The sequence below is a fragment of the Procambarus clarkii genome, chromosome 48 (genome assembly GCF_040958095.1).
Source record: "Procambarus clarkii isolate CNS0578487 chromosome 48, FALCON_Pclarkii_2.0, whole genome shotgun sequence".
NCBI classification, from domain to species: Eukaryota; Metazoa; Arthropoda; class Malacostraca; order Decapoda; family Cambaridae; genus Procambarus; species Procambarus clarkii.
In genome coordinates this window covers 21,526,859-21,546,700 of record NC_091197.1, presented here as the reverse complement: position 1 = coordinate 21,546,700, position 19,842 = coordinate 21,526,859, and the positions used below count along the sequence as shown (strand labels likewise).

Here is a 19,842-nt window from a genome sequence, read left to right as displayed (position 1 = left end):
CATGTTTTTGCACCTTTTCCAGTTTGTTGATGTGCTTCTTAAGATATGGGCACCACACAACAGCTGCATATTCTAGCTTTGGCCTAACAAAAGTCATGAACAATTTCTTTAGTATATCGCCATCCATGTATTTAAATGCAATTCTGAAGTTAGAAAGCATTGCATAGGCTCCTTGCACAATATTCTTAATGTGGTCCTCAGGTGATAGTTTTCTATCTAGAACCACTCCTAGATCTCTTTCTTTATCAGAATTCTTTAAAGATTTCTCACATAATATATAGGTTGTGTGGGGTCTATGTTCTCCTATTCCACATTCCATAACATGACATTTATTAACATTAAATTCCATTTGCCAAGTGGTGCTCCATATACTTATTTTGTCCAGGTCTTCTTGAAGGGCATGACAATCATCTAAATTTCTTATCCTTCCTATTATCTTAGCATCATCAGCAAACATGTTCATATAATTCTGTATACCAACTGGTAGATCATTTATGTACACAATAAACATCACTGGTGCAAGAACTGAACCCTGTGGTACTCCACTTGTGACATTTCTCCATTCCGATACATTGCCTCTGATTACTGCCCTCATTTTTCTATCAATCAGAAAATTTTTCATCCATGATAGAAGCTTACCTGTCACCCCTCCAATATTTTCCAGTTTCCAGAACAACCTCTTATGTGGAACTCTGTCGAAAGCCTTTTTTAGGTCCAGATAGATGCAGTCAACCCAGCCATCTCTTTCCTGTAATATCTCTGTGGCCCGATCATAGAAACTGAGTAAATTCGATACACAGGATCTTCCTGATCGAAAACCATACTGTCTGTCTGATATTATATCATTTCTCTCCAGGTGTTCTACCCATTTAGTTTTGATTAGCTTTTCCAATACTTTCACTATTACACTTGTTAATGATACAGGTCTATAATTGAGGGGGTCTTCCCTGCTGCCACTTTTGTAGATTGGAACTATGTTAGCCTGTTTCCACACGTCTGCTACGATTCCTGTACACAGGGATGCCTGAAAGATCAGGTGAAGTGGAATGCTGAGCTCAGATGCACATTCTCTCAGAACCCATGGTGAAACGCCATCTGGGCCAGCTGCTTTGTTCCTCCCGAGCTCCTTTAGCATATTTTCCACTTCATCTCTAGACACCTCTATCCGCTCTATGTTGTTCTCTGGAATTCTTATTGTGTCTGGTTCTCTGAAGATTTCATTTTGTACAAACACACTTTGGAACTTTTCATTTAATGTTTCACACATTTCCTTTTCATTTTCCGTGAATCTGTTTCCCATTTCCAACCTCTGGATATTATCCTTTACCTGCAATTTGTTGTTTATGAATTTGTAGAATAGGCCCGGTTCTGTTTTACATTTATCTGCTATCCCTTTTTCAAAATTTCTTTCTGCCTCTCTCCTTACTGCTGTATAATTGTTTCTCGCATCTTTGTATCGCTGGTATGTTTGGGGGTTTGGCCTCTTCCTATACTGATTCCATTTTTGTGTCTTTTGGTCTCTTGCCCTCTCACAATTTCTGTCGAACCAATCCTGTTTTCTGGTCCTGCATCTCTGTTTTGGTATAAATTTTTTTGTGCCTTTATCATATATTTCACAAAACTTGCCATACATCTCATTCACTTCCTTGCCTAGCATCAAGTCTGTCCAATTATACTCACTAAAAAAATTTCTAAGGTCACCATAATGTCCTCTCCTGAAGTCTGGTTTTTCAACTGCTTCAACCTCCTTATTTTCTTCCAGCTTATAACGCATTGCATACTTTATTCCCAAAAAGACATGGTCACTTTTACCCAAGGGAGGAAGGTACTGAATGTCAAATATCTCTTCCTCCTTCCTGGTAAATATCAAATCTAGCATGGAGGGAACGTCCCCTTCCCTCATCCTCGTAGCTTGTTTAACATGTTGATACAAGAATGTTTCCAGGATGAGGTCTACAAATTTACAGGTCCAAAAATCTTCTGTTTTAGCTTCATATGCTTCCCAGTCTATGGATTTCAAGTTGAAGTCACCGACTATCAACAGTCGTGATCTATCGTTATCCGCTCTCGCTATAATCTCTCTCATTATTGTTATAAGACCTTCACGTTTACTATCTAGCTCCTCCTATGTGGAGGACATGTACATGTGGAGCTATCCCCGTGTTCCAACCGTCCACGTGTACAAAGTGAGGATGCCTACATCATCATCCAGCAGCAGCAGCAGCAGCAGTGGAAGTGAGGTTATTGTGTATGTATGTGTGTGTATGGCGGGCCCGCGAGATTGATGTAAGTACACTATTTCCATTTTGGGTAATAATACTCTGAAGCTGGTTCGCACCCAGTGTTCTGTCTGTCCTTTGTCCCAGTCAACCACCTAGTGAGGTGAATGGGAATTAGAGACGTGTGAGTTTACCCTGTTTGCCGTCACCAAGTTGAGGTTGAGCCCAACTGTGAGGTTGATGTGTGAGGACACCTAGAGACACATTCAGTGGTGGAGTAAAGTGATCTTTATTTGTTTCCATTTGCTCTATGTGCCGTGTATGTAATTCGCTGTAATTTGATTCCCTTTTTTCAGCAGTGAAAGTGGTAACAGGGAGGTTTTCCTTGGTTATAAATAATTCTATTATTATATTGGCCAGCATCTATTTTACTGGTATGTTGTGGTAAAGAGTGAATTATTGGTGGATAATTTACTGGGGAAATCATTTACAAGTTTTGCCGTGAGTGGCAAGGATGTACTGTGATGTACTGTGTTGTACCGTGTGTAAACTGTAGACAAGTTGTGTCCTTGGTGGAATGCGATGTGTACTGTGAAGGATTCCGTGAGAATTAAAGTCATTTAACGTCACCGGGGGTCACGATTTACTTAACGAGGTCATTGTTGTTTTGTTGAACATTGTTGTGATTAATGTAGAGTCGTGTAATGGTAACAGTCACAGTGAAGTTCACACAGTGGAGGAATTGTCAAGTGAAGACTAACGTAGTGTTAACGATTTAACGAGCTGACGTTAATTGATTAACGTAAGGGGTTGACCGGTCTGTTATGATCAGAGTCAATTGTGCTGTAATTAAGCTGTTGTAATTCGTTGGACTGATCAGATCTGTCTGGGGACAGAGGGATTAAGCACTCGTAGCTAATTAAGGAGAATTAGTACCCGCCACTTAGTGAATTCACAAGGTGTTAATGTTGTTGTTTACATGGAGTGTCTTGTAACCTTGTGTGGTACAGTAGTCTACCCTCGTTACGGTAATCTTGTCGTAAGACCGGAAGTAAACTGTCAGTTGAGAGACAGTATGATTTATCAATACTCGTCTGAATTAATAGGCTGTTGTTTTCAGTAATTAACTGGGAATTACTCACCAAATGCTTGACTTTCAAGTTGATGTAATTATTTGATTTACGAGTTATTGCTGCCATTTAAGTGTCATTGAGACACGTGTGTATTAACGTAACTGTTTAAATTCAATTAGTATAACTGCTGTTGTTGATTGTCCTGAGAGACAAGTGTTAACGTAAGATTTCTATAAGGGGTTATCATTCTTGGATTAACCGCCTTGTTACTTGGTACCTCGTTGAGAGCAGGGAGCACCAGTCAAGTTTTTGTGATTATAGTATTTGTTCACCGTGAAGCCGTGACAATATTGATTGCAAGCTTGCGTTACCAGTGGGCACCACTTTGTTCAGTTAGTGTCATTAGTCAGTCAGCGACGACGGGATAAGGATACCGTGGGTCCATCAAGCTGTTGAATAGCTGTTCTTGAATGCGCCACTGGAGTGACAGTAAAGTAACAAACTCTTTGTTGTTGTAGTCCTTTTTTTTTTTTTTGTGAATAAATTGTTATATTATAGAAAACGGTCGTTTACGTCAAACCTTCCAATATTACTGCCCCACATTTCATGTTCTGCAACGCTTTGCCTGCTTATGTTCATATCAAGTCTGTATCTAAAGCTCGAGTCCATTGCACAGCACCACACTTCTATAAATAAGAAGTGAGAATCCGTCGGCTACTCTTTATTAGTTTGTTAACTAGGAGGAGCTAGCGACCTAAGTGACAGGTGTTACCCGTGTGGTTTCGCCTGGCAGTTTGCTCCCGCGGTCCAATGATCTTAGGCTTTAAGATTAAATATCTACCACTGGCAGCTCTTGCTGTTTAAGGTCTGCCTCTCTTGCGAGGTAGTTGCGATTAATGTAACATCAATAGGAATTAATTCTTTTGATAATTGTCAAAGAAAAGAAAATCTCACACATAGATGAGTCGTTTTCTGCGTTCAGTGATGATGCATCTGATACAAGTAGCATAGATGAACAGTGCTAGCGGCTTCCATGGGGGTGTTTTTCATAGATATTTTAAAAAATACCTGAATCTCTTCCTGACTGACGGACACTCTTTGAGGCTCGTTGAATCTCTTTCTGACTGACGGACACTTTTTGAGGCAAGCCGAATCTCTTCCTGTGTGGGACCATACAAAGCGATCAAGACTACCTTACAAATTGATCTTTTCCTATAATCTTTTTAATACTACCTTATGCTTTACAAGCTTGGCTACATACAACCTACAAGTACTAAAGCCAAGGGTGTACATGAGTGCGTTATTTGCAAACACACAGAATGAAGAAACAGGAAGCAAAAATTTATCTGTACCTGGTGCAATGAGAGCGAAGTCGTGCTGTGTACCATGGAATACTTTGTTGATTATTACTCCCTTACGAAGTACTGAATGTGTAATACAGTCTGTTACTGTGTAAATAGTGTGTGAAATTGTACATGTTATAATTTTAGTGAATTTTTAACAGGTAATATTGCGACAATAAACATTTATTGTGGACACATTACTGACACATGTATCACAAGTTCCATGGAACATTATTAACGTTCTACTGTAAACATATTGTAAAGAACACAAATATGCATCAAATACGATAAAAAAACAAATAAGACCGCATTGGAAATACATAAAACAAATAATTGAAAATATATTTGTGGCAACACACGGTGCTTGAATGGCTCGCGCGGCCGTGTCTGGGCGATTAAGGCACGGGCGACCAGGCCTTGATGACGTCACAGCGCACCTTGTCGACGTCCCCACAGCCAAAGTAAGCAGAATTTGGTATTTATTTTTACATAGACATGTTCAGGGAAGGGAATTTATCATTTTATGAAGAAAAAATAATTTTTTGGAACACTTTATTTCATGCGCACCCGGGGAATTTCACAATAAACTCGGCGCAGCACAGTGGTTAATGTCTCATTCAACTTTGACTACGTACAGAACCTTCCCAACACGCTTCAAATATATTTCAGCACCAACAAAAAAAAAACCAGCGTTGAATGTAATGAAACGCCATTTTCTGGGTGAGTCCCGGAGGCTCCCCGGAGCTATCCCAGGCTGATATGCTAATGTCAGACTTTGCCATCAGTCATGTGTATGGAGTTCTTAGGCCTACCGGGGACCACGGCCAGAACCGGGCCCCCTCAGAGAGGCAAGGGGAGCAATGGCCTATAGCAGCCCCCGTGTAGTTGGAAGCATTCTATGTCTGCCATCGACCGGAACAGGCACCCAGAAAGGTAAGCGCCCCAAAACAAACCCCTATTCTGGTTAAAATTGCTACCAAAAACCGAACTAGTGGATAGAACTCCCCAACCAAAAACAAGCAAACTAGTGTGACGTCACACACTGCCGCGCCGCTGTCTGCGCAGCTCCCCCCTCCCCGGGAGGGGGAAGGGGGAGCCCCAGACCCCCTGTGCCGGCTACCCACACCTCAGTTCTTGAGGCTGGATGTCAAAAACGCGAAAAATCGCCGACCGGAGGGAGGGAGGGATGCCGGGGAGCCTCCGGGACTCACCCAGAAAATGGCGTTTCATTACATTCAACGCTGGTTTTCTGGGGGGGAGCCCCGTCGGCTCCCCGGAGCTAACTACCCACAGACGGAAAAAGAGGGACTTACCCGGGAGGCGGTCGTCGCTCACCCCTCAACTCGAAGCCGAGACAACTGGCTGCAACTGCCGACCCAAAGCAACACAGGCCCGACGAGGCCCAAGGACATTCACAAGGTAACGAGCAGCCAGGACCCTGTTTGACCGCCAAAATCCCCGCGCCCGAATATCAGACCAAGACATATTCCCAAAGACGGCAGCAAGAGCCGCGAACTTACGAACGTCATGGGCACGGGGATAGACCGCAGGCTGGCTGGACCTAATAACCCTGCGGACGACCTGAGAGACCCGAACCCGCGAACAGGGAAGAAGGGAAACCGGATCAACCCACAGCGCGTCCCCGGACACAGAAGCTGTGGCGCGCAAATAACGGCGAAGCGCCACAACCGGACACAAAACATGATGCACCCCCGGCCTGACCAACCAAGCATCAACCACCCATGGACCCCTCCGGAACGCAGCAGTCTCATTCTTCGCCAGAAAAGAAAGAGACGGCTGCAAACGAACAAAACAATCACCATGACCAAAAGAGCAGAAACCCCTGCGCCGGAGGAGAGCATGAAGCTCCCCTACCCGACCCCCAGAGGCCAAAGCCAACAAGAAAAGTGCCTTGGAAAAACAATCCTGGACCGAAGGGGCCACAACGAAACGAGGAGATGAAAGGAAAGCGAGCACTCTGTCCAAAGACCAAGACGGCTCAGGCGACGCATGAGCAGGCCGGAGGTGAAACAATGCACGAGACAGCTTGCGAAACGGCGCAGACGTAACATCGATACCGAAAGCAAGCTGAAGCGGCTCCGCCAGCGCCGCACGATACGAAGCGACAGTGTTAGGCATAAGATGAAGGTCCTGAAACAACCACGAGAGGAAGGACAAGACCACCCGAACAGACAAGGAGCTAACACGACGAAGACGCAAAAAGAAACGGAAGGACCGCCAGGAAACTTCATACTGCCGCCGAGAAGAAGCCCTCAGGTGGGACACCAACAAGGAGGCCACCTGTTCACCATAGAGATGATGATAGACTCGAGTCAAAAAAACCATACGCGAAGACTCAAGGAGAAGAGCGAACCAGCTACGTGACGCACCGGCCCGATCTTACTGAAAGAGGCGGAGCCGCGGGAAAACCCTCGGGTTCGGACACCGAGCAACCAGCGCCTGAAACCAAGGCTGGGCCGGCCACCAAGGGGCCAGAAGGACAACTCTCCCCCGGTAAGTCTCTAAGCGAGTCAGGTCCTGGAGCAACAGCCGAACCGGGGGAAAGAGGTACAGGAACCCCCATCTCGACCAGTCTAGCCGAAAGGCATCGACCCCGACGGCCTCGCAATCGGGGAAGGGCGCCGCATAAACGGGAAGACGCCGCGACCACGCCGACGCGAAGAGGTCCACTTCGGGGCGCCCAAACGTCTGGCAAAGCCAACGGAAGGACTCGCCGTCGACCGTCCACTCCGTGGAGAGGGGAACGAAGCGAGACAGGGCGTCGGCCAAGACGTTGGACACGCCCCGTACGTGAACCGCCAGGAGAGCCAAACCCCGAGAACTCAGCAGACGAGTCACCCGAAGCGACCAACCCCAAAGAGACAAGGACCGCATCGAACCCCTGCGGTTCAGGCAATGAACCACCGGAGAGCAGTCCGAATGGAGCCGAATCGTCGATCCGCGGGCCACCCGAATCCTCCCCAGAGCAAACCACACTGCCGCGAACTCCCGCACCGTGCTGTGAGCTCAACGGAAGGACGGACCCCAACGCCCCTGGCCGGCCTGGTGAGCACTGGACACAAAACCCCAGCCGAGAGACGACGCATCCGTGTACACATCGAGCGAGGGCTCGGGTAGGCGCCAAGGCACTGAACCCCGAGAAACCCGAAGAGGAAGCCGGTGACGCAGCAACCGACGCAAGGCCCCCGGGGGTCGAACTCTGCGATCGCGAGAGAGGCGGAAGGGGGAACCCCGAAGGAACCAGAACAGCCGTCGAAGCCAAACCCGACCCGGCGGGTAGACCACCATCGCGAAGTTCAGGCTCCCGCACAGCCCCTCGAGCAACCGCCGGGTGACCCGAGGGCCCTCCAGAAACAGACGAAGGCGGGACCGCAGCCGCAGGAGAGACTCCGGAGGGAGAGACAAGGAGGCGGTTCGAGAGTCCCACACGAGACCCAGCCAAGTCCGAACCTGAGAGGGAACCAGATGGGACTTCCTCCAGTTCACCAAGAACCCGAACTCGGCGAGCTGGGAAAGAACCAAATCCCTGGCTAGCAAGCAAGCTGACTGGCTGGGAGCCCAAACCAGCCAGTCGTTGAGGTAGGCCAACACCCGAACACCTAGGAGACGCAAACGAGCCACCACAACCCGTGTAAGGCGCGTGAACACGCGAGGTGCCAGGTTCAACCCGAACGGGAGACAACGAAAGCGGTAACTCAGACGCCCCACAACAAAACCGAGCCAGTCCCTGAACCGCGGATGAATCGGGACATGCCAATAAGCATCCCGGAGGTCCAGGGACACCATCCAAGCTCCCGGCTCCAAGAGGAGCCGAACCTGAGACAGCGTAGTCATCCGAAAGGAGGGGCAATGAACCCAGGGGTTCAGACGGGACAAGTCCAGAATGAACCGCAGGTCCGCGCAGTCCCGTTTCGGAACCGGAAACAGACGGGAAACCCATCTGAGGGACGACGTCGTTTCGACGACGCCCAAGCGTACCCACTCCAAGATGACTCGACAGAGCGCAGGGGAAGAAACCTGCCCTGCCAGCCCCGACCCTCCAAAGGGGGGAGGGGCCACCCAACGCCACCGCAGGCCGCGAGACACGACCCGAAAGGCCCACGAATCGTGGGACCAGGCGCGGGCGAACAGCGCAAGCCGCCCCCCCATCGCCCCATCAAGGGGGCAAACCGCGAAAGGGCCGGCGACCCTTACGAGACCCAGAACCCCGCACAGCGCGAACACCGCGCCGACCTTACGAGGGAGGGTCCGCAGGAGGAGCCAACCCCAAACCTGACACCAGAGGCCTACCACGACGAGAGGAACCCCGAGCCCTGGCACGACCTTTCCGGGAAGACCCACCCCGGGACCCCCGGAGAACCAACAAGTCCGACATCTGACGACAAGCCGCCGACGCAGCCTGAATAAACTGCGCCACGGCCGACTCCCCAAACAGGAGAGGACAAAAAGGTGAAGAATGCCTAAGAGCCAGAGGCCAAGCAGATTCCACGGAGGAACCCAGCACCGCCTGCCGACACGCGAGATGGGAAGCATAGAACAGGGAAACCGCATCCCGCAAAATCGGCGTGAACAGCTTCAACAAGGCAGCCGACGAACGCGCAGCCGAGGACAAGGTGCCGGACCCCGGGACGGACCCAAGCGTCCCCACATCCTCCATGAGCCAATCCGAAGACAGCTCCAGGAGGGAAAAGAACCGCAAGGCCGAACACAAAAGGCCCCGGGCGTGCAAGTCCTCCGCAACGAGCGCCACCAAAAGGGAGGGAACCTGCACATGGAGCTGAATAACGCCCACATTGCGGGGAAGGGCAGGGGCAAACAAGCACTCATTCAGGTACTCAAGTTAACCCCCCAGGAAAACCTGAAGCACCGTGGAAGCTTCCCGCCACTCCAGCGTGCGGGAACGACAGAAGGAATGCCAGGAATCCAGACCAAACAAGGGGCAGTCTGCTAGCCAGGACGACTCCGGAACCTCGTAACGGAGCCAGAAAGGGAACGAAGTCCCAAACCTGAACATGGACGGATCCATTTCCGAGGCATAATCCGGGTCACACAGGAAGTAAGTTGCAAAGGCCGCACCACACCAGGTTGGATGCGATAAGCCGAAAACCTCCGGAAGGACGGAACCGACGTACCCGGGGGAACACGGAACCGAACCCGGGGAGGGGCTGACACCAAATCCAACTCGTACGCAGAGGGAGGGAAAAGAAAACCCTACTCCTTGTAACAATAAGCCCCGCTCAGTGGGAAGAAAAACCCAGGCGGGGTCCAGCGGGGCCCAAGGCCCCCAAGTCAGCCCCTCCCCAGCCTCGAGGTCCGTCACCACAGGACCCGAGGCCGAGTCCTCTCCCCAAGCCCCGACCCCACAAGACAAGGACGGAGCAGCCGGAAAAGCTGGAGGAAGGGGGGGCCCACTGGTCATACCCTGAAGCTTCGGCCGGGAGACAAGACTCGAATGCCTCTGCCGCCCCCCCGGAAGGGGCAACCTCCGAAGCTGCCCGAGTCTCGAGATCAAGTAACCCCTGCTCCGACCCCGAAACCCTCAGATGCTTCGGGGCCGGAAGCAGGGGCGGGGGACCAGAACAACAGAAGGGGAAGGACGAGGAGGTGCGGACTGAACCAGGATCGAAGCGACCCCCACCCCCAAGTCCGGGTCTCGAAAAGCAAAGCGGGGCAGCCCCGGGGCATCCGGGGAAGCAACCAACCGAGAGCGTTGCAACAGACGAAACCTAGACTGTAACGCACGTGCCGCCTGTACCCGAATAGAATCATCAGAGGATTGGGTAAATTGAGTCACAAGCAAGCAGCAACACTCACAGGACTCAGGGTCGAATGTATCACCGACCCAACAGGCAGCGTGGCAGAGGCAAAAACAATGAGGGTCACCCTGAGACAAGGGGACCGAGCAACCCTCAAACTCGCACACAGCGAGTGGGGACTCCGGGGTCACATCCATCGGACCCACGCGCCCCCTAGGGGATTCCCAGGGTCCTGAGCGTTTACTTTAAGAGGACTCGCGCTCAGGTAGTCCCAGGCAGGGTGCTGCAAACCGGCGCCCAAAACTACCAAGCAAACTTCTAAAGCTGAACCCCAGGGACGTGTACATTCACGGGGGCCTAGCAGGGGGCGCCACCGAGGAGAACAGTGGAAGGGCAAAAACAAACTGAATAAAATGACAGAACCCCCCACCAGGCAAAAACAAAAAGAAAAACAAAACCCCGCAAGAGGACAGCGAACCCCAAGGAACAGAGCCGGCCGCGATGTCAGGAAATACAAGCTGAGCAGCACCCTGCGCCCCTACCAGTGCAAACTGCCTCTTACCTGCCGGTAACAAGGGAGAACAGAACACCCAAGAGCCCAACAGGCGGCCGAAAAACCGAAAGGTAAAACGGACCAGCAGAGGCAGACCCCGAGGAGCCTGTGGAAGGTGGCCCCAAGCCCCAAGGGCAGTACTTACAGGGCACCTAGGGAAGGCAGCCCTAGGCGCATGCAGCCCGAGTACTGAAGATAACTCCTGGCTCTCGCACCCACAAAACTAACACCACACGCAAAGCACAGTGCAGTAGCGACACTGGAGCCAGAGCACTCGACCATCGCCTATAGCATCAGCCTCAAGAACTGAGGTGTGGGTAGCCGGCGCGGGGGGTCTGGGGCTCCCCCTTCCCCCTCCCGGGGAGGGGGGAGCTGCGCAGACAGCGGCGCGGCAGTGTGTGACGTCACACTAGTTTGCTTGTTTTCGGTTGGGGAGTTCTATCCACTAGTTCGGTTTTTGGTAGCAATTTTAACCAGAATAGGGGTTTGTTTTGGGGCGCTTACCTTTCTGGGTGCCTGTTCCGGTCGATGGCAGACATAGAATGCTTCCAACTACACGGGGGCTTCTATAGGCCATTGCTCCCCTTGCCTCTCTGAGGGGGCCCGGTTCTGGCCGTGGTCCCCGGTAGGCCTAAGAACTCCATACACATGACTGATGCCAAAGTCTGACATTAGCATATCAGCCTGGGATAGCTCCGGGGAGCCGACGGGGCTCCCCCCAGAAAATAGCAAATATACAGCAACCCTATTAATTGCCCAACTTATTGATTCCACTCTCAGGGATGAATAATTAAAAAACTACTACAGGAAAGTGGGATAAAATTTCATCATAAGGTAAATTAGTCATTTCCAAGACACTTATTTTCTACCAGTGCTTTCTGTTTTGAACAGGCTTCAGCCCCACTGGCTATGAACACTGCAGCAAATAAAATTAAACTAGTAGAAGCAACACTTTGGCTATTATACTGTATAGCCAATCTTGAATGCTGAATAGTTCAACTTTGTCATACTGGTAATATCAATAACTCACCTTTAAAGGTTCTTGCTTAAATGTGTCCAAATCCAACTTCTCTGTTATCTCCAAAACACAGCTGATAAATTCTACATATATCTTAGAACTGATTTCTGTCCTTACTGTTGCAGGCATACCTAAAATAAATTGGTGAGACATACATTAACTACTTTTGCAAAATAAATATTATACATTCTTGAAAATACAAATCTTTTTTTTTTATCTCAAGATGAATAAAATATAAAATATTAAAAAACAAAATTCAAATATTCCCCACCATTCCCTGTACTTGTACATACAGGCATACCTCAGTTTAAGAGTTTAATTGGTTCCTGGAGACGCCTCGTATTCCGAAAACTCGCATTCCGAAGCTAATTTCCCCATAAGAAATAAAAGGAAATGAATTAATCCGTTCCTGACTACCCCAAAAACTCCACATCAAACTAAATTTTTATACCTAATTCATCTAAATAAACCTACAAAACTATGTTCAAGTTATTACTTACCTTGCTGTTGAATGCTGTAGGCGTATGGAAGATGGTGAGGAGGTGGGAGGAAGAGAGGAGTTACTGTTTGGAAGGGGAGTCCCCTTCCATTATCACATCAGGCAGTGAGGACTTCACTGGTATGCACACTCTGGCACATTTTGCCTGCATACCACTAGGACTTGCTTGTTTTACTAAGAATTTATCTAATGACACTTGTTTTTCCCTACATTTTAACACTTGTCTGTAGTAAGACATCACATTATCATTTAAAAGGTCAATGCAACGGCCTGCTACAGCTTTATCTGGGTGAGTTTTTTCAACAAAACTTTGCAGTTCTTCCCATACTTCACACATTTTCTTAATCAAGAAGGGACATCCTCTACTGCCTCTACTCACAGCTATTTTCTTAGGTTGAACCTTACCAATGGCTTTCTTGAGATCCATGGCAAGATATATAATGACAACTTTTATGCTCAAATGGCCAAAAAAACGATAAAAAACTGTAAATCTTTGTGAAGAATTCAGGTGGGATAGTCACTGGACACGAGACACTGGTAAACTGAGGCGCGATCGCCATGCCACCATGCGCCAGTCGGCCTGTACAAACAAACAACAATCAACAAACTCGCGTCCCGAGGTAACCCTCGCCTTCCGAGACATATTTTTGGAGTAAATCCTGCTCGTCTTCCGAAAAACTCGCATACAGGGACACTCGCATTCCGAGGTACCACTGTATATTATGTTAAAAAATTGTGAGACCCTTTTAAAAAACCAGCGTTGAATGTAATGAATCGCCATTTTCTGGGTGAGACCTGGAGGTTCCCCGGAGTTTTACCAGGCTGATATGCTAATGTCAGACTTTGGCATCAGTCATGTGTATGGAGTTCTAGGGCCTATCAGGGACCACAGCCAGAACCTGGCCCCCTCAGAGAGGCAAGGGGAGCAATGGCCTATAAAAATCCCTGTGTGGTTGGAAGCATTCTATGTCTGCCATCGACTGGGTCAAGCATCCAGAAAGGTAAGCATTCCAAAACAAACCCCTATTCTGGTGAAAATTGCTACCAAAAGCTGAACTAGTGGATAGAACTCCCCAACAGAAAACAAGCAAACTAGTGTGACGTCACACATCACCGTGCCGCTGTCTGCGCAGCTCCCCCCTCCCCGAGAGGGGGAAGGGGGAGCCCCAGACCTCCCACGCCGGCTATCCACCCATCAGTTCTGAGGCTGGATGTCAAAACATGCGAAAAACCGCCGACTGGGAGGGAGGGAGGGTTGCCGGGGAGCCTGCGGGTCTCACCCAGAAAATGGCGTTTCATTACAGTCAACGCTGGTTTTCTGGGCGGAATCCCATCGGCTCCCCGGAGCTAACTACCTACAGAGGAAGGTCAAAGGGACGGAACCGGGAGGCGGACACCACGCACCCCCCCATGGAAGCGAGACAACCGGCAGCAAACGCTAACCCAAGGCATCACAGCCCTGAAAGGGCCTGGGAACAACACAAGACAACGAGCAGCAAGGCCCCTGTACGAACACCAAAGATCTGTGCTCCAACGACAGCAAGGACACGTCGCTCAGACAGCAGCGAGAGCAGCGAAGCCACGAATGCTACAGGCAGGTTAGCCGCAAGAACACGGCTGACAACCTGGGAAGAACGGAACCGGATCAACGCAAAACGCACCCCAGACACAGATGCCGCGGCACGCAAATAACAGCGGAGGGCCGCCACTGAACACAAAAACACGACACACCCCCGGCCCGACCAACCAAGCACCAACAAACCAAGGAACCCTCCAGAACGCAGCAGCCCCATCCCGTGTCAGAAAAGATGGAGACTGCTGCCACTGAACAACCAAAACACTAAAACCGAAGGAGCAGAAAACCCCTGCGGAGGAGGAAGAAGCCCAGCGACCCGACCCCCAGAGGCAATTGCCAACAGGAAAGAGAGCCGACGAAAAAACAAACCGGAACCGAAGGGGCACCACCAACCGAGGAGAAGACAGAGCACGCTGACCAGAGACCAGGACGGTGCAAGTGGCGCATGAACAGGCCGGAGGTGAAACAACGCACGAGACAGCTTACTAACAGTGCAGAAACAACAACAAGACCGAAAGCAAGGCAAAGCAGCTCAGCCAGCGCCGCACGAAAAGAGGCGACAGTATGTGGCAAGACGACGAGGAAAAGGAAGGACCGCCAAAATACCCCATACTGCCGCCAAGAAGAAGTACGCAGGTGGAACACCTACTACGAAGCCACCCGACCACCAACCAGAGGCTAGACCGCGAGCCAGAACAGAAGCAGCCCCGACAAGGCCCCTTCGAGCCCAGGAAAAGGTGGAGCCACGGGAAGATCCCGGGCGCGACCACCGAAACCCAGGCGGCACAAGGAGATGGAACGTCTGCCGAACAGAAAACTCCCCAAAGCAAGCAAGCCCGTCAGGAGATCAGAAACCACTGGTCCGACCCGAGACATCGCAAGGCCCCGAAAAGCCAACCGGTAGGGCAAGCCAGGAAAACCAAAGAAGGCGTAAGGGTTGCCTCCAGAAACAGTACCCGAACCAAGGGGTACGAGCAACTGCAACAGACCGAGACAAAGAAGCGTGCCATAGGACACTGGCTGAAAGAATGCCCAAGAAGCCAAGGAACACATGCAGAACACCCCTGCGGCAGAGGAGGAAACAAAGGGAACGCACAAGGAAGGAGAGCGGTAGAATCCCGAACCCCCCCCCCCCCCACCACAGCAGCAAGTGCAGGCAAAGCCGACCAAAGGAGATGCCAGGAAAACGACTGGGGAGAGGAAGGACGAAAGAGCTGAAGCACAAACCCCAGGAACAACCAGGGGTGGACAATCAGGCAGGGACAGAAACCCCACGCACATGGGAGGGCCAAGTCAGGAACCGGAAGACCACGAAAAACAACAAGCAAACCCCCATATGCAAACCCTAGGCCCAAAACAGCAGCAAAGTGCCACACCACAACTGGACACAGGAACAAGGACACGCCACCGCGAAACATGTTACCAATGCACACGTGCAGTAGCAGCAACAGGCACCACCGCAACATGCAACATGTAAATAGCAACTCGCTTCTGCAAAGGCAGAGAATGGAGCAGGCAGACCCCAGACACAGCCAACGGAGACACGACAGAACCCAGCAGGCCCAGGAACCTGCACACCAGGCGACCGACGGCGGAGAAACCCGCTCGATACCCGCTGGATGGGGTTCTGGGAGTTCATTTACACCCCAAGCCCGGCCCTAGGCTAGGCTAGACTGGTCAGAGGGTGGCCCACCAGGCAGCTGCGTGGAGCGGCCCACATACCCATCACAACCAGGATGGGCCGGAACATCAATTCGAAAACAGGCTAGTATGTCCTGAAAGTCCTCGGATGTATCGGCGATCTGGTGTATGCTCGCAGGCAGGACGTGTAACAACCGCAGACCTCTGATGGTTATACTGTGTATTCCCCGATTGTGCCTATTGCACCACTGCACTCCACTGGTACTATCCCGCAAGTCCTTCCATATAGGCGGGATCCAAGAGCCAGAGTTCAAAACCCCGCAAGCACAACCAGGAGAGCCCTCCCAGGTGAGTACATAACCAGCACCACAACCCAAACCTCATAACATGAAAGAGGTGGGTCCCCTGAATGACTCTAGCAAGGGTTGGACATGCACATGAGTGGGACAGGAAGTGTTGAAAAGGGACAGTCACTGGAGTGCGAATGGTCTCAATCGTACAGAAATATACCTAAATAAAGACAGGTATATAAATTTCCGTATCTAGCGCCCGGTCAAAAGACGCCAGACCGCAGAAACTCACCTGTTGAACGGAGGTACGAACGTGACACGACCCAACAGTGCCCAGAAGATCCTGGGAGCACTGCCAGGTGAAGAAGCCAGAGCCGGGCACCCAGGAGAGCAGGGTAGCAGGGCAGAGGCGAAGGAGGCGACCCACACCCATGATACAGGGAAAACCTCAGCGTCCTCCCCACAGCTGGAAACCAGGACACCCCCGGAGTGATGGGACACATACCGGAGCCAGGGAGAAGAGTGAGAGGCCGCACCCGCTTAGTCAGCACAACCAGGTAACAAAGCCACAACGAGCAACAAAACTCGCAGGACTCCGGGTCGAAGGCATCACTGACTCCACAGGCAGCAGACGGAGGCAAAACAGAGAGTCACCCAGAGACAAAGGGTGAGAGCAACCCTCAAACTCACTGGAAGCAAGGGGGGACTCTGGGGTCACATCCATCGGACCCTCGCGCCCCCAGGGGTTTCCCAGGGTCAAGAGCGTTTACTATAAGAGGACTCGCGTTCAGGTAATCCCAGGCAGGGTACTGCTAACCGGCGACCAAAGCTACCAAACAACTTTCTAAGAGCTGAACCCCCGGGACGTGTACACTCACGGGGACCTAGCAGGGGGTACCACCAGAAAAACACTCAGAACACAAGGGGGCAAGAACGAAGGCAGACCCCCCACCAGGTAGATAAACAAAAAGAAAAAGAAAACCCCGCAAGAGGACAGCGTACCCAAGCGGAACAGAGCCAGCCGCCATGATTGGTAAAGACAAGCTGCACAGTACCCTGCGCCCCCACCAGTGCAAAACTGCCCCTTACCCTAAGGCGAACAAGGGAGACAGAACACCCGAGCACACAAAGAGCGGCCAAAAACCAAGCAGTAAATGGCCTAGCAGGGGCAGAACCCAAGGAACTTGTGGAAGGTGGCCCCAAGCCCCAAGGGCAGTACTTACAGGGCACCTAGGGAAGAGAACCCTGGGCGCATGCAGCCCAAGTACTGGAGACTCACACCCGGCTCACGCACCACCCAAAAGACAGACACCACACTCTAGGTAAAGTGCTGAAACAACTACTGGAACCGGAGCACACAACCGGTGCCTATAGCATCAGCTTCAGAACTGATGGGTGGATAGCCGGCGTGGGAGGTCTGGGGCTCCCCCTTCCCCCTCTTGGGGAGGGGGGAGCTGAGCAGACAGCGGTGCGGTGACGTGTGACTTCATACTAGTTTGCTTGTTTTCTGTTGGGTAGTTCTATCCACTAGTTCGGCTTTTGGTAGCAATTTTAACCAGAATAGGGGTTTGTTTTGGAATACTTACTTTTCTGGATGCTTGACCCAGTCAATGGCAGACATAAAATGCTTCCAACCACACAGGGATTTCTATAAGCCATTGCTCCCCTTGCCTCTCTGAGGGGGCCAGGTTCTGGCAGTGGTCCCTGGTAGGCCCTAGAACTCCATACACATGGCTGATGCCAAAATCTGACATTAGCATATCAGCCTGGTAAAGCTCCAGGGAGCCGACGGGGCTCCCCCCAGAAAATACAGTATCTACACCAATTTTAGAGACAGATTAATACTGTATTTAACTTGCACCACCAAAATTTTAACCATGTCTTTGAGGCCTTTGGGCTCATCCCTTGGGCCAACTTATTTCGAGTTCCCCGGTTATGAGTACAGGAACCTGTAGTGCTTGGGACTTGATCACCAATGTGGAGCGTGTTTTAAGGATTAACACTTTGCGCGGATCAGGACTCCGTCCGGAGTCCTGTTTCGCCTACCCGCTTATGCGATGTGGACATAAAATGATGTCCTGAAAAAAATATTTGTATAAAATTCAATTTTAATCCGATTTACTTTGGGTTTGTTTCAAACTGCGCACCATGAGGCTCTCTTTCTCCTACTAGGCTGCATGGTACAATAAGTTCATGAAAGGTGTGGATCACTTCGATCAAATGGTATTACCATTTTACCAGGAAAACTCACAAGTGGACCTAAAAGATAACGTTTTATTTCCTGCAAATGGCTTTGCATAATGCCTTTGTTTTGTACAAATACAACACAACTGATCAAAAAAAGCTAACATTGCTACAGTTCCACGAGGTGGCAAATTGGGCCCTATTGTGCTGGGACCCGGAAGATTGGCCTCAAACAGCAACAGTATCTCAACACTTGTGGCACGCTTCAGACATAAATGATGACACAGGTCCTGCCTATGCTGACGCCATGCAAACTCCTGGACCATCTGGTGTGAGGCAGCCTTTGTTCACTTCAACACCTCAAGCTGAAGCAGCAACCGAATCAGAACCCGAGATGTCTGGCACACTGCCATTTGACGAGACGGTTTTGTCAGATGACTCTGACTCAAATGTTGAACCTCCAGCGATTCAGTTGATTCTGAAAATCGCATGAACTACAAACTGAAACGAGTATTTTGATACCAGAATGAACACTATCACATAAACTGCCATAAGTAGACTCGAACCTTCATAGATTTTTTTTTGGGTGTAGCGTGTGTCTGCATGAGTGTCCCAAACGGGTTGCAGGTGGGTGACTTTAGCCGTTTATACTGGTAATGCTTCCCCCATATCATGTATTATATGCATATGTCTGTTTAGGGAATTTTATTCCGATCAATGTACAACCAAAAATAACTGTGTGCAACAAGTATAAACTTGACAAACATAACAAAAGTAAAAACATTTCGTGTGTGTTTGACGCTCACTGATATGTTCCAGCGTTGTTTTATATTTGGCGCTATTCTATCTTACGCTTTGTTGATCTTTTTTACCTACGGGTTCATAGAACATTCTATTGCGAACACATTGACACAAAAATGAATGACGTACATAGTATAATAATGTCAGGACAGTGAAATAAGTATAAACTTTCAAAGCGCCGTATCGCACATGTGTCGTCCCGTCACCGATACCGGGTAACAATTTCACCACTTCCCACACTCTTGCGGGTGGGCCGCGATCATTATTCTACGTTTATATTCATATCACCGTGTTGGGAATTTCATTGCGAGTCCATTGATACCAAAATTAATGCTGTAGGACAAGTGTGGAGGTTATAACAATCCCAAGAGTAAAAACATTTTGTTGCTGTTGGGCGCTCATGGCGAGTCATCTTTGTAGTTATTTACAGTGGTACCTCGCATAACGATTGCCCCAAAAGACGAATATTTTGGGTAACGAACGGCCCGATCGGCGTCAAATCGTCCCGTATGACGAACGCTGGTTTGAGTAACGTCAACACCACATGGTGGGGTCGCGCTGCTTCTTGCACATTCTTAGACGCCTCCGACGATGCACATAAATTATGTTGTTCTTGTTTAAAGATGCTAATGATGCTGGGATATAAAAGGGTGACTGCTGAGATGTTGCAAAGCATTGACGTATTTGTAGGAAAAAAGAAATGAAATGTCTGATATACAACAAATGTCAAAAAGGTTCGTTCCGTGGTCGGCAGGTAGGCTGCTCCATGTTTCTTACATACAAAAAATGTAAATAATAACAAAAATGAAGAATTTTGAAAACCAGTACAAATGTCAAAAAGGTTTGTTCGGTGGTCTACAGGTCGGCT

General features: G+C 49.9%; 1 protein-coding gene across 1 annotated transcript in view; it reads right to left on the bottom strand.

The window, feature by feature from the left end:
* Positions 1 to 19,842, bottom strand: part of LOC123764810 (DNA-dependent protein kinase catalytic subunit) — a 746,996-nt gene that overhangs the window by 523,837 nt on the left and 203,317 nt on the right. The window contains exon 11 of the mRNA XM_069302649.1: positions 11,996 to 12,114. Coding sequence (XP_069158750.1) covers positions 11,996 to 12,114 — 119 coding nt within the window. The remainder of the gene's footprint in view (positions 1 to 11,995; positions 12,115 to 19,842) is intronic.